This window comes from Salvelinus fontinalis, chromosome 22 (genome assembly GCF_029448725.1).
Source record: "Salvelinus fontinalis isolate EN_2023a chromosome 22, ASM2944872v1, whole genome shotgun sequence".
In the NCBI taxonomy this organism is placed as follows: domain Eukaryota; kingdom Metazoa; phylum Chordata; class Actinopteri; order Salmoniformes; family Salmonidae; genus Salvelinus; species Salvelinus fontinalis.
The window spans coordinates 30997048-31011916 of NC_074686.1; the positions used below are offsets into that span (position 1 = coordinate 30997048).

General features: G+C 41.7%; 1 protein-coding gene across 7 annotated transcripts; it reads left to right on the forward strand.

Moving 5' to 3' along the window:
* Positions 1-2719: 2719 nt before the first annotated feature.
* On the forward strand, positions 2720-13157 carry LOC129820194 (protein FAM133-like). Of its 7 annotated transcripts, none has more exons than XM_055877177.1 (10): positions 2720-3325; positions 4521-4618; positions 7338-7416; positions 7520-7603; positions 7699-7749; positions 7910-7981; positions 8216-8302; positions 8802-8891; positions 9258-9321; positions 10560-13157. In XM_055877177.1, the coding sequence occupies exons 1-10, from the start codon at positions 3302-3304 to the stop codon at positions 10640-10642; spliced, it is 732 nt and encodes a 243-aa protein (XP_055733152.1). In that variant the 5' UTR covers positions 2720-3301; the 3' UTR covers positions 10643-13157. The 7 variants fall into 7 exon arrangements, with proteins under 7 accessions (XP_055733152.1, XP_055733158.1, XP_055733157.1 ...); XM_055877183.1 differs by having other exon boundaries at positions 9258-9317; XM_055877182.1 differs by having other exon boundaries at positions 8802-8888; positions 9258-9317.
* The last annotated feature ends 1712 nt before the right edge of the window (positions 13158-14869 follow it).

A 14869-nucleotide genomic window follows, 5' to 3' on the forward strand; every position in this document is an offset into this window, starting at 1 on the left:
TAGTGTATGTAAACTTCCGACCCACTGGAATTGTTATACAGTGAATTATAAGTGAAATAATCTGTCTGTAAACAATTGTTGGAAAAATTACTTGTGTCATGCACAAAGTAGATGTCCTAACCGACTTGTCAAAACTATTGTTTGTTAACAAGAAATTTGTGGAGTGGTTGAAAACGAGTTTTAATGACTCCAACCTAAGTGTATGTAAACTTCCGACTTCAACTGTATGTATATAGGGCAGCTGTCTCTAAGGTGCAGGGTAAAGTAGCGGGTGATAGCCGGTTAGTAACCGTGACCAAGGTTCAGGACAGGGTACTGGGGGGTGGAGGCCAACTAGTGGTGACTGTTTAACAGTCTGATGGTCTGGAGATAGAAGCTGTTTTTCAGTCTCTCTGTCCTAGCTTTGATCCACCTGTACTGTCTACGCCTTCTAGATGGTATAAGGGTGAACAGGCCGTGGCTCTGTGGCTGGGGTTTTTGATTATATTCTTGGCCTTCCTTTGACACCAGGTGCTGTAGATGTCCTGGAGGGCAGGCAATTTGACCCTGGTGATGCATTGGGCTGACCACACCACTCTCAATTGCCGTACCAGGCAGAAATACAGCCCGACAGAATGCTCTCGATGGTGCATCTGTAGATGTTTGTGAGGGTCTTAGGGGCCAAACCAAATGTATTTAGCCTCCTGAAGATGAAGACGCACTGCTCTGCTTTCTTCACCCTGCTGTCAGCGTGGAGTGAACATTTCAGGTCCTCAGTGACCTTGGCCAGGGCTGTCACCTCCTCCCTGTCGGCTGTCTCATTGTTGTTGTTAATCAGGCCTACCACTGTTGTATCGTCAGCAAACTTGATGATTTAGTCGGCAACGTGCATGGCAATGCAGTCATGAGTGAACAGGGAGTACAGGAGGCGGCTGAGCACACACCACTGTGGGGGCCCCCTTGTTTGAGGATCAGTGTGGTGTAGGTGTTGTTCCCTACCTTCACCACTTGGGGTCGGACCGTCAGGAAGTCTAGGACCCAGTTACACAGGGCGGGGTTCAGATCCAGGGCCTTGAGCTTAGTGCCAAACAGCATTCATACATTTAACATTGTAAGCTAATCTCTTCTATACTGCATATCAAAACAACAACGCATGATATAGTATAGCATAACACATTTTATTATTCATAAACATTTTAATTTACTTCTCTCACTACTGCTTATTTAATTACCACCAGATGGTCTTATTTTGAAATAGACACAATATATCACGTTTAAGATGTGTTATTATAAGTATGCTTCCAGTCAGTTCAGGTGTAATTCTGAGTTCCTAACGTCAGAGTAGTTCCTCTACGTGCTGCCTGAATAGGGTCCTTAGTCAGAGTCTGAGACCCAGATGGCGCCCTATTCCCTAGTGTTCTTCTTTTGACTTGGGCCCATAGAGCTGTGGTCAAAAGTAGTGCCATACTGTATATATATGTTACTATTTGGGACGAATCCAGCGAGACCAAGCACTGATAGCAAACTGATATCCCCAGTAAATGCAGACCACCCTGTCTGCAGTAAGCATAGGAGAAGCCTACCCAGTATCCTACCCAGTTCTTATTGTGGTGTCTTCTGTACTTCAGCTACGGATGTTCTATTGGTTGTTGTAAAAGGACATGCTCAGTGACTCCAATGAAACCCATATCTTGATTTAAAGGATTTAGGCATTAGTGTTTTTTCAATTATAGCTAATTGTTCATGAGGTGCTGTTTGTGCAGTTTACTTGTCTTGTGTTTCTCTATTATTAGTGGTGTTCTCTGTTGAAATTATGTTTGGTGTACAATACAATGATGATATGTGTTTTTCAGGTGAAACAGCTACTGGTTTTGGGGGAATCAGCATTGATGGTCATCATTTTCACCATATTATTACTTTTCTAGCGAATTATTGGTCTTGCTACATAACATCATGTCTAGTCTATGTCCATTATGTAGTCTGCCCTTACATTTGTTCAGTACCACTTTTAAAATAAAATGCATTTCATATATTGTGATTCAAAGCTGATCTGAAGCAGGTTGTTGATGCATAAGCATGAATCCTAATTTTCCCAATGCCCTTTTTTGAGAATATGGTAGTTGCCAAGAACCACATTTTAGGTAACATAGTTTGGCACTATTCTATCTTGGAGGGATGGGGGATATTTCTATGTAAAAAAACATATTTTAGGTTTTCTCTAAGCTGTAGCAACTTAAAGTTTCTGCTATTGTATTCACAACCGCCTGACATTTTTATTTTGGTAAAATAAATATTTTGTGTGTTAAATGTGTTTCCACTGGCATTATTGTGTATAATCTTAACAACACAATTCCTGTTATTTTATAAAGGTAAATGTCTACCAGAGTTTTTTATGATGGTGTTTGTATTTATTTATCTTTTAACCGCTATGGGGCAGTAATTTCCTTAGCGCAACTGTACGAAATAAGGTACTGTGGTCTTTGATTGTACCAAGGATGTTTTACTAAACCAAGATAGACGACAGCCGACCCGATGGGAACAAAATTTGTCTAGTGGGCTGAACAAGCAAGGTGGGCAGAGCCAAGCACGAACTAGCAAGATCCTATTGGCGCGTTGTAGCATCATCTGCATATTTCCGTTTAGCGAACGCTTACTTTATCAAGTGCGCTTGTGCAATAACTCAATTCGCATTTGCACTCCTAAACATCGCGATTTTTTCAAACTTTTGCAAAGAGTAACGTCTACCAAACTTAGTCCACTCTTTTCATTACATATTCTAGTTTAGGGAACAGAAAACTGTATTGAGATCAAATGTTTCATCGATGAGAAAATTGCAGAACGTCGGCCAAAATGAATCTCGTTCCATCTTCTCCCACTGCCTGCCAGTGGGCTTCCTCTCACTACCAGTTTTTACCAGTTTTGGTAGTGAGTGGAAACGCCAAGCAGACGCTTCACGTTTATACATCCGCTAAAATATCTGTATCATTGTTCTATCTGTGATTGTACTGCATGTCTGTGTCCGTCGTCAAAGAACAGTCGTCACTAGTTAAAACAGCCACAATAATTAAACCCCGCCAATTTCTACAATTTATCTTGTTAAAATCGGATTTAAAACCCAACTTCAATACTAACCGTATACCTTACCCTAGCCTTAAATTAAGACCAAAAAGCTAAAATGTTGTAGACAATTTTGACTCTGTGGCATTTGACTTTGTGGTTGTGTTACCTAGTGTGGAAACCAGCTACGTAACATCTTTAAATCATCTCACTTGTTTTAGTGGATTGATTGATATTAGCTCGATCGTAGGCTAAATCTACCGAAATGGGGAAGAGGGACAATAGAGTGGTGAGTAATGTGTTAAATAATCCCAGTTGTGTGGATATTTAGCTTTTTACGATTAATGGTATGCATGAAAACAAACGTGTTGGCTATAGCTAAAAGCGGGCACTGAAAAAATGTTAGCTAGGCCATCTAAGCTAGTTATTGTAGCTAAGTGCGAAGGCAAATTGAATTTCATTTAAACTAGCCTTATCAAAGATGCACAAATTGTAGTTATTTTAACATACGCTATGTTTATCGAACGAATATAGTTAACTAGCTAGGCAAACTAACCTGGCAGATACAGAACAGAATAACAAGTTAGCAGGTAGCTAACAAGAAGGACCGATATCTGTGCCAGAAGAATTAAACGTATCTATTTAGGTTGAAATATCAGTGTAGGTTTATAATAATATAGGTAGATGGCTAACGCATCCTGTCTGTTAACATAATCCAAAGAACGCGGACGAAAAAACGAATGTTACAGTAGTTCGCTCAACCTGCCAACTAGGCTCGAGGTCATCAGTTAGCTATCTGCTACTAATTTACTGTATGAATTTGTAAACATGTATTTTTACGGGAAGGCCATAGAGTTGTCATTGACCGCCTTGGACTTGTTTGATCCTAATAAAAGTTACTGATCGTACCAAGCTAATAAAAAGTATGGTTCGTTCGTAAATCTACTCCGATTTTCACAGCACTTTTAGTTTGAGTGCCAGAGGCCGCGGAATAATTGAGATATTTACAAACGCCATTAACTTTGTTATGACCGGTGTAAGTAAACTTCGGCAAAAGAAACTGAACAAAATTGTTGCCATAAATTTGTCACTAACCCTCATGGTAACATTAAAGCACTCTAACAATCTCTGCTAGGGCGAGTAACATTTTCAGTAAGGTGTTATTTCATTTGTCTTGAAGTAGCTAGCAAACTAGCCAACTTTGGCCAGTTAGCTTGGGTGCTTGACTGCCGTTGATCAGAACGCTCAGATCAACCCTACTCCTCGGGCAGAGCGTCCAGTGTGCACGGTGAACGCACTCTGGGACTCCACAGTTCATTTACGAAGGCACCCTTTCCAATTCCTGTATAGCTAGTGTTATTGTCAGCCAGGAACACACAGAATGTTGATCTGCTGTTTGTTTGGCAAGGTGTGTTTTGAGGATGGTAGCCAGATGTCAATGTTGAGGTGTCTGGTCTGACTGCCTCCCTTTTTTGGGTTTTCAGTCTTATGTGAACCCAATAGCTGCATCACGTGCCAATGGACCCGCACCCAATGCAGGACCCTCTATCCAGGATTACCTGAGCAGACCACGGCCAACATGGTAAGCATTAAGATGACACATAGGCGTTGTGCCTGAAAAGCTCTTAGAAGCTCCCCAGGTTATACAACTGGAAAGTTGAACATCTGTCATTAATATTGCTGGAGAGTGTCCACGGGTAAATGGTGGATCCCTATTCTATGTGTGTAAATCTGGGTGATAAAGCATTGCTTTCTTATAATACTAGGCTACACAGTGTGAAATGCTCCCTGCAAATCACAAGAAATTGTGGCCATGCCCAAAATTTTTGGACATTTTTATTTCACCTTTATTTAACCAGGTAGGCTAGTTGAGAACAAGTTCTCATTTGCAACTGCGACCTGGCCAAGATAAAGCATAGCAATTTGATACATACAACAACACAGAGTTACACATGGAATAAACAAAACATACAGCTCTTTCAGAACATCAGCTATCTGGATTTGGGTGAAGGAGAAATGGTGGGGGCTTTGGCGGGTTGCTGTGGAGGGTGCTGGGCAGTTGACCGGGGTAGGGGTAGCCAGGTGGAAAGCATGGCCAGCCGTAGAGAAATGCTTATTGAAATTCTCAATTATAGTGGATTTATCAGTGGTAACAATGTTTCCTAGCCTCAGAGCAGTGGGCAGCTGGGAGGAGGTGCTCTTATTCTCCATGGACTTTAGTGTCCCAGAACTTTTTGGAGTTTGAACTACTGGATGCAAATTTCTGTTTGAAAAAGTTAGCCTTAGCTTTCCTAACTGCCTGTGTATATTTGTTCCTAACTTCCCTGAAAAGTTGCATATCACGGGGGCTATTCGATGCTAATGCAGAACACCACAGGATGTTTTTGTGCAGGTCAAGGGCAGACAGGTCTGGAGTGAACCAAGGACTATCTGTTCCTGGTTCTACATGTTTTGAACGGGGCATGTTTATTTAAGATGGTGAGGAAGGCACTTTTAAAGAATAACCAGGCATCCTCTACTGACGGGATGAGGTCAATGTCATTCCAGGATACACCGGCCAGGTTGATTAGAAAGGCCTGCTCGCAGAAGTGTTTTAGGGAGCGTTTGACAGTGATGAGGGGTGGTCGTTTGGTCTCAGACCCATTACGGATGCAGGCAATGAGGCAGTGATCGCTGAGATCTTGATTGAAAACAGTAGAGGTGTATTTGGAGGGCGAGTTTGTTAGGATCATATCTATGAGGGTGCCCGTGTTTACGGATTTGGGGTTGTACCTGGTAGGTTCATTGATACTTTGTGTGAGATTGAGGGCATCAAGCTTAGGTTGTAGGATGGCCGGGGTGTTAAGCATGTCCCAGTTTAGGTCACCTAGTAACACGAGCTCAGAAGATAGATGGGGGGGGAAATCAATTCACATATGGTGTCCAGGGCACAGCTGGGGGCAGAGGGTGGTCTATAGCAAGCAGCAACAGTGACAGACTTGTTTCTGAAAAGGTGAATTTTTTTAGTTAGGGATGGAGATTTCAGGGTTTTTGGTGGTTTTCCTAAGCCAGGATTCAGACGCGGCTAAGACATCTGGGTTGGCAGAGTGTGCTAAAGCAGTGAGTAAAACAAACTTAGGGAGTAGGCTTCAAATGTTAACATGCATGAAACCAAGGCTTTGACGGTTACTGAAGTCAATAAATGAGAGCACCTGGGGATTGGGAGTGGAGCTAGGCACTGCAGGACCTGGATTAACCTCTACATCACCAGAGGAGAAGTAGGATAAGGGTACGGCTAAAGGCTATACGAACTGGCCGTCTAGCACGTTCGGAACAGAGTAAAAGGAGCAGGTTTCTGGGAACGATAGCATAGATTCAAGGCATTGTGTACAGACAAAGGTAAGGTAGGATGTGAGTACATTGGAGGTAAACCTAGGCATTGAGTAATGAGAGAGATATAGTCTCTAGAGACGTTTAAACCAGGTGATGTCATCGCATAAGTAGGCGGTGGAACAACATGGTTGGTTAAGGCATATTGAGCAGGGCTAGAGGCTCTACAGTAAAATAAGACAGTAATCACTAACCAGGACAGTAATGGACGAGGCATATTGATATTAGAGAGAGGCATGCGTAGCCAAGTGAACATATGGGTCCAGTGAGTGGTTGGGCTGGCTGGGGACACGGCGATTCAGACAGTTAGCAGGCCGGTGATAACAAGCTAGTAGTTAGTAGACCGGGGCTAACAAGTTAGCATTTAGCAGACCGGGGTAAGCAAGCTAGCAGTTAGCAGACTGGGGTAAGCAAGCTAGCAGTTAGCAGACTGGGGCAAGCAAGCTAGCAGTTAGCAGACTGGGGCAAGCAAGCTAGCAGTTAGCAGACTGGGGCAAGCAAGCTAGCAGTTAGCAGACTGGGGCAAGCAAGCTAGCAGTTAGCAGACTGGGGCAAGCAAGCTAGCAGTTAGCAGACTGGGGCAAGCAAGCTAGCAGTTAGCAGACTGGGGCAAGCAAGCTAGCAGTTAGCAGACTGGGGCAAGCAAGCTAGCAGTTAGCAGACTGGGGCAAGCAAGCTAGCAGTAAGCAGACTGGGGCAAGCAAGCTAGCAGTTAGCAGACCGGGGCTAGCAAGTTAGCAGAAGTGCCTTTGGGGGACGTCGCGATGGAGGTAAGTCTGTTTTTGCCTCTTTGTGCGGTGACGTCGTGGATTAGTAGGGTTCCAAGTAGCTCTAGGTAGCTAGCAGGCCGCGGTTAGCAGAATGGGCCTTCAGCGGAAGGCCCTCAGTTGTGATCCATTGTTGAGTGATGATGGTTTTTCTTCTATCATCAGGGAAGAGGTGAAGGAGATCATAGACAGGAAGAAGAAAGGCTCCAGAGCCCTGGCGGACTTTGAGGACCAAATGAACGAGGTATTGTTCAAATGTGTGTTCTTTATTTGACTGTTATTATACTGTACAAATTCAGTGTTTTTATATTTAGCTTACATAAAACATCGCTATTTGCTTTTTATAGAATTGGAAGAAGGAGCTGACGAAGAACAGAGAGAAGTTACTGGGTGGCGTTGACAAAGACAAGGAGAAAGAGGAGAAGAAAGAGGTATGCTTCCAGTTCCATCCATGTTTAACATTTGAATACAACCATTTTGTTTTACTGTATCTACTTCTCACACCACATCTTTGTTTTGTGTTTAGAAAAAGAAGAGAGAGAAAGGAAGGAAAGAAAAAGGAAAGAAATCCAACAGGGTGAGGAAAGCTGTCTTCAATGTTTTGTTGAAGACTGGTGGTAGACATACTGCGGTAGTGTTATCTGCCCTTTAAAAATGGAAGCTTTCCACTAATATATTTTTGTGTCAGCTACTGTCTTCAATTCTAATGAGCTCTGCTTTCATTGTGTTTGGTCAAGCATTCCTCTCCTTCATCCTCCTCATCAAGTTCTGATTCCTCTAGCAGCTCTTCCTCAGACTCTGAAGACGAGGTATGTACCATAGTAGTTAGTGACAAGTCTGTCAGCTTGTCCTACCGTTTACCCTATGGGCGCCATAGAAAGAAATATCATTACGTCTAATTAATTATATATGGTGGGCACAAAGAGCTGTGTGAAGTACTGTGAATTAAATGTCCTGGAACTATTTTGATTTGGTTGGTTAATGAATATTGAGAAACATTATTGTCCTACTGTAATGTTTTTATCTGATGTCTGTGTGGTCAGAATGAAAAGAGCGCCAAAAGGAAAAAGAAGCGGTCCTCCAAGAAAGCATCGGATGTCTCTACTGTAGAATTGGAGCCCGACGGCAAGGTTAGTTTGATATGGAGAATATTCCACCTTATTCCTTACGTAATGAAATAAGTCATTTTAGTTTCAGACATTTCTGCACTCTTAAATGTGTTTGAATCCCATCCATCTGGATACTTCTGGTCTAGGCCTTATGTTTTGGTTGGTCTGCACTATTCAACATTCACTTCTCAACGTTCCATCTTAGCCCTCACCGTCATTGTGTTTGTTCAGCCATTGTTTGATTTCTGTTTATTCATTTGCAATCTTTAACTTTTTTGTTATGTGATTTCTTCACTAAATCTAAATGTTTTTATATGCAAAAAAGGTCTCCTTCCCTCATTTTGTTTCTCTCCTAGAAGATGAAGAGAAAATATGAGCAAGAAAAGAAAAACAACATTTATGTGGCTTTTAGTCCTTCTATTTTGTGTATTTCTGCCTGAATGGGTGTTTGAACATGCTGAGCTGTAAATGAACTTGCCGGGCTGCAGGGAACTGAGGCCTGTAAATGTTTGCCCTTCAGGGTGAGAAGAGCCGCAGGAAGAAGAGGAAAGCTGAGCGAAGTCGTAAAGACTCCTTCTCAGAGTTGTCCGCTGACTCCGACATGGAGGTTGTAAGTGTTTTTACTCTGTACATTTGCTATGTTTAATGAAAATGTGTTATGTATTGATTTAAATGACTGCTTATATGATTTAAATCCATTTGCTCCAGGGCATACTGTAGGTCATCTGTAGTTGCGGGAACTGTTTTATATCCTATATCAATTTTAATCAATTTTATTTTATATAGCCCTTCGTACATCAGATAATATCTCGAAGTGCTGTACAGAAACCCAGCCTAAAACCCCAAACAGCTAGAATGCAGGTGTAGAAGCATATATCATTGTGAAATACTATACTTTGCGATTGGATGTTGGGAAGCTGTCACTGGAATTTCCCAGCCATTGTGGTTTTGTAAATTTTTGCAATGTCTCCTGTAGGGTGAACCCAAGAAGAGGAAGAGAAGTAGTGAAGAGAAGGAGAAAGACAAAATGACAGCAGTAGGTGATTTAAGTCAGTCAAGCATACATTAAACACAGGACGATGACGGCCACTGCCTTTTATTTTTGCCAGACAATGTTTACTGGTGCGGTGTCCGGCATGTCAGAAATGGTGACTAAATTATGTAAAAAATAAATGATATCTCAGCAAAAAAAGAAACATCCTCTCACTGTCAACTGCTTTGATTTTCAGTAACTTTTTTTAAACTTTTTTTTATTTTACCCCTTTGTTCTCACCAATTTCGTGGTATCCAATTGGTAGTAGTTAGTCTTGTCTCATCGCTGCAACTCCCATACGGACTCGGGAGAGGAGAAGGTCGAGAGCCATGCGTCCTCTGAAACACAACCCAACCGCACTGCTTCTTGAGACAATGCCCGGAAGCCAGCTGCACCAATGTGTCGGAGGAAACACAGTACACCTGGCGACCTGGTCAGCGTGCACTGCGCCCGGCCCACCACAGGAGTCGCTAGTTCGCGATGAGACAAGGATATCCCTGCCGGCCAAATTATCCCTAACCCGGACGATTCTAGGCCAATTGTGTGCCGCCCCATGGACCTCCCGGTCGCGGCCGGCTGCGACAGAGCCTGGGCTCGAACCCAGAATCTCTGGTGGCACAGCTACCCTAGACCACTGCGCCACCCGGAGGCCCATTTTCAGCAAACTTAACATGTATGAACATAACAAGATTCAACAACTGAGACATAAACTGAACAAGTTCCACAGACATGTGACTAACAGAAATTGAGTAATGTGTCCCTGAACAACGGGGGTCAAAATCAAAAGTTAGACAGTGTCTGGTGTGGCCACCAGCTGCATGAAGTACTGCAGTGCATCTCCTCTTCATGGACTGCCCCAGTCATGGACTACTTGTCTCATCATCCTCTGGTGACTCCTTGTGGTGGGCCGGGGCACCTGCAGGCTGACTTCGGTAGTCAGTTGAATAGTGTTTTCCTCCAAAACTTTGGTGCTTCTGGGTTAAGCGAGCAGTTTGGCGGGTCATGTTTTGGAGGATGCATGACTTGACCTTTGCCTCTCCTGAGCCGGTTGGGGAGTTGCAGCAATGAAGCAAGATCGTAATCATGAAAAATGGGGTTTTAAAAAAAAGTACAACATTTGTAATGTATTACATTTTGACATGTAATACAAAACTGCCTGATAAATATATTTTTCTGCACAGATTGTATATAAGAACAGAATGGAAGCCTAACACTTCCCTGTCTAACTGTTGTAAATGTTAACAGGACAAATCAAAGAAGAAGAGGAAAAAGAAGCACAAGAAACACAAAGGAAGAAGAAAAAAACATCTGACGCAGAGTTAGACTAGCGGTGTTGCTCTGTCCACTAGTAGAGAGCTTCTGCCTTCCAACTACCAACAAATCCCACCTGGGCTGCCCCCATGACTGGGGTAGTTGGTGCACTATGGGAACTGCTGGCTTGGGAGTATTAAACTAATACCGCGTTCAAAACAACTGGGAACCTGGGGGGGCGGGGGGGAAACAAGCTCGTTTTGAACGGTCATCCAACTCGGAATTCCAAGTCGGAAACTCGGGCATCTTTCGAGAACTGACTTTCCGACCTGAAGATCACGGACGTTATGATTTGGCCTCGTTTATTTTCTGAGTTCCCAGTTGTCTTGAAAGCAACATAAGGACTGGTGAACTAGAATCAAAATCTGAAAACGAATTTTTGTTAGAGTTTTTATCCAATCTAAATAAACGTCAATAAGGAAACCACAAGTCGTCAAGTGTGGCCCAACTGAACTGAAATGTGCCTATGAAAATGTACTTCCATTTTGTACACGCTTGGTATGCTGGCCTTCTATGTATAATTTTTACTTGACAATCTCATCTTTCTGAAACTGCATCGCTAGTTACACAATGAGGTAATTTTGGGACTTTTATGCCTGTGCCATGATGCGTGTAATCTGATATGATGGACACTTCTCTTGCCATCCTCATAAATTGGGATTCTAAAAATACAAGTCAAATGGTCATAATCACAAGGGACAATCTGTTAAATGTAATGAGTTATACAACTATGAATGATATCAATAAATTAATCTGGTTTCATTATTAAAGTTAATGTTTTAGCCATAATATTGTTATTTTTAGTGGATGGATGATGAATGATTCACATTTAAACTTTTCATCCAGGACGCATCATGAAATACTGTACAATTTTGATAAGGAAAAGTCCCTAAATGTATGACTTACTGTACGGTACCAGTCAAAGGTTTAGACACACCTACTCATTCCAGGGTTTTTCTTTATTCTGACTTTTTCCCACATTGTAGAATAATAGTGAAGACATCAAAACTAGGAAGTACCACATATGGAATCATTTAACCAAAAAAGTGTTAAACAAATCTAAATATTTTTGAGGTTCTTCAAAGTAGCCACCCTTTGCCTTGACAGCTTTGCACATTCTTGGCATTCTTTCAACCAGCTTCATGAGGTAGCCACCTGGAATGCATTTCAATTAACAGGTGTGCCTTAAATAATTTGTGGAATTTATTTCCTCCTTTATGTGTTTGAGCCAATCAGTTGTGTTGTGACGAGGTAGCACACTCAGACATAATTTACAAATGAAGCATTTGTGTTTAGTTAGTCCGCCAGATCAGAGGCAGTAGGGATGACCAGGTATGTTCTGATAAGTGTGTGAATTGGACCATTTTCCTGTCAAAATGTAACGAGTACTTTTGGGTGTCAGGTAAAATGTATGGAGTAAAAATAACAATTTTCTTTAGGAATGTAGTAAAGTACAGATACCCCAAAAACCTACTTTAGTACTTTAAAGTATTTTTACTTAAGTACTTTACACCACTGTAAAAGACCGAGTCCATATTATGGCAAGTACAGCTCAAAAAAGCAACGAGGAACAACAGTCCATTATTACTTTTAAAACATGAAGGTCAGCCAATAGCCTCAGAAATTGCAGCCCAAATAAATGCTTCAGAGTTCAAGTAACAAACACATCTCAACATCAACTGTTCAGAGGAGACTGTGAATCAGGTCTTCATGGTCAAATTGCTGCAAAGAAACCACTACTAAAGGACACCAATAATAAGAGACTTGCTTGGGCCATGAAACACAAGCAATGGACATCTGTCCTTTGGTCTGATGAGTCCAAATTTGAGATTTTTGGTTCCAACCGCTGTGTATTTGTAAGACAGTAGGTGAACGGATGATTTCCGCAGGTGTGATGGTGTGGGGGTGCTTTGCTGGTGACACTGATTTATTTAGAATTCAAGGGACACTTGATCAACATGGTTAACACAGCATTCCATCTGGTTGGCGCTTAGTGGGACTGTCATTTGTTTTTCAACAGGACAATGACCCAACACCTCCAGGCTGTGTAAGGTCTATTTGACCAAGAAGGAGAGTGATGGAGTTCTGCATCAAATGACCTGGCCTCCACAATCATCCAACCTTGGACTGCAGAGTGAAGGAAAAGCAGCCAACCAGTGCTTAGCATTTGTGGGAACTCAAAGAATGCCAAGAGTGTGCAAAGCAGGTATCAAGGCAAAGGATGGCTACTTTGAAGAATATAAAATCTATTTTGATTTGTTTAACACGTTTTTGGCTACTACATGATTCCATATGTGTTATTTCATAGTTTTGATGTCTTCACTATTATTCTACAATGTAGAAAATAGTAAAAATAAAGAAAAACCCTTGAATCAGTAGGTGTGTCAAAACTTTTCACTGGTACTGTATGTCAATGCAACATCATTTGGCCAGGGTCATGAAATATACAGTTCCTAGAGAAAGTATTCACACCCCTTGACTTTTTCCATATTTTGTGGTGTTATTCCTGAATTTAAAATGATTTAATTGAGATTTGTGTCACTGGCTTACATTATTACCCCATAATGTCAAAGTGGAATGATTTTAGTCAAGTATTCAACCCCTTTGTTATTGCAAGCCTAAATAAGTTCAAGAGTTGCATGGACTCTGTTTGCAATACTAGTGTTTAACATGATTTTTGAATGACTACCTCATCTCTACCCCACACATACAATTATCTGTAAGGTCCCTTAGTCGGGCAGTGAATTTTAAACACAGATTCAACCACAACGACCAGGGAGGTTTTCCAAAGCCTCGCAAAGAAGGGCACCTATTGGTAGATGGGTAAAAGAAAAACAGACATTGAATATCCATTTTGAGCATGAAGTTATTAATTATACTTTGGATGGTGTATCAATACACCCTGTCACTACAACGATACAGGCGTCCTTCCTAACTTTGTTCCCGGAGAGGAAGAAAATGGTGACTTTAAACAGTTACAGAGTTTAATGGCTGTGATATGAGGATGGATCAACAACATTTTAGTTACTCCACAATACTAACCTAAATGATAGAGTGAAAAGAAGGAAGCCTGTACAGAATACAAATATCCCTGTTTGCGTTTAGGCACTAAAGTAAACCTGCAAAGAAAGGAACTTTGTGTCCTGAATACAAAGCGTTATGTTTGGGGCAAATCCAACACATCACTGAATACCACATATTTTCAAGCATGGTGGATGCATCATGTTATGGGTATGCTTGTCACCAGCAAGGACTAGGGAGGTTTTTTGTTGTTGATAAAAAAATAATGGAATAGAGCTAAGCACAGGCAAAATCCTAAGGGAAAACCTGGTTGTCTGCTTTCCAACAGACACTGGGAGACAAATTCACCATTCAGCAGGACAATAACCTAAAACACAAGGCCAAATATACATTGGAGAAGCTTACCAAGATGACATTGAATGTTCCTGAGTGGCCTAGTTATAGTTTAGACTTAAATCGGCTTGAAAAGCTATGGCGAGACTTAAAAATGGCTGTCTAGCAATGATCAACAACATAGTGACAGAGCTTGAAGCTTAGAAAGAATGTGCAAATATTGTACAATCCAGGTGTGCAAAGCTCTTAGAGTAGGGGTGTCAAACACATTCCACAGAGAGCCGATTAGTGTCTGCAGGTTTTTTGTTTTTCCATTCAATTCAGACCTAGACAACCAGGTGAGGGGGAGTTCCTTACTAATTAGTGACCTTAATTCAATCAAGTACATGGGTGGAGCGAAAACCTGCAGAAACTCGGCCCTCTGTGGAATGAGTTTGACACGTGTCTTAGAGATTTACCCAGAAAGACTCCAAAGGTGATTCTAGCATGTATTGACTCAGGGGTGTGAATACTTATGTATTTGAGATATTTCTGTATTTCATTTTCAATACATTTTCCCAAAAATCTATAAACATGTTTTCACTTTGTCATTATGGGGTATCGTGTGTGCACATGGGTGAGAAATAACCACGATTTAAGCCATTTTGAATTCTGAAGGCACTGTAACAGTTGTGGAATGGAGGTCACTAAAACTCAGGGGGATGGGCATTAAAGGACTAATCTGCATTTGAAACAATAAATGTCCACCTGCCTATATTTTGGTGAAAGGCTGAGGGATGGGCCTGGAGAAATGTAACCACTCTCAAATTCATAGACAGAGATTTGGATGCAAGGACTGACAATCCATGATATCAAATTAGCATTTTGAGGCCATGCAGTGTTTTTTTACA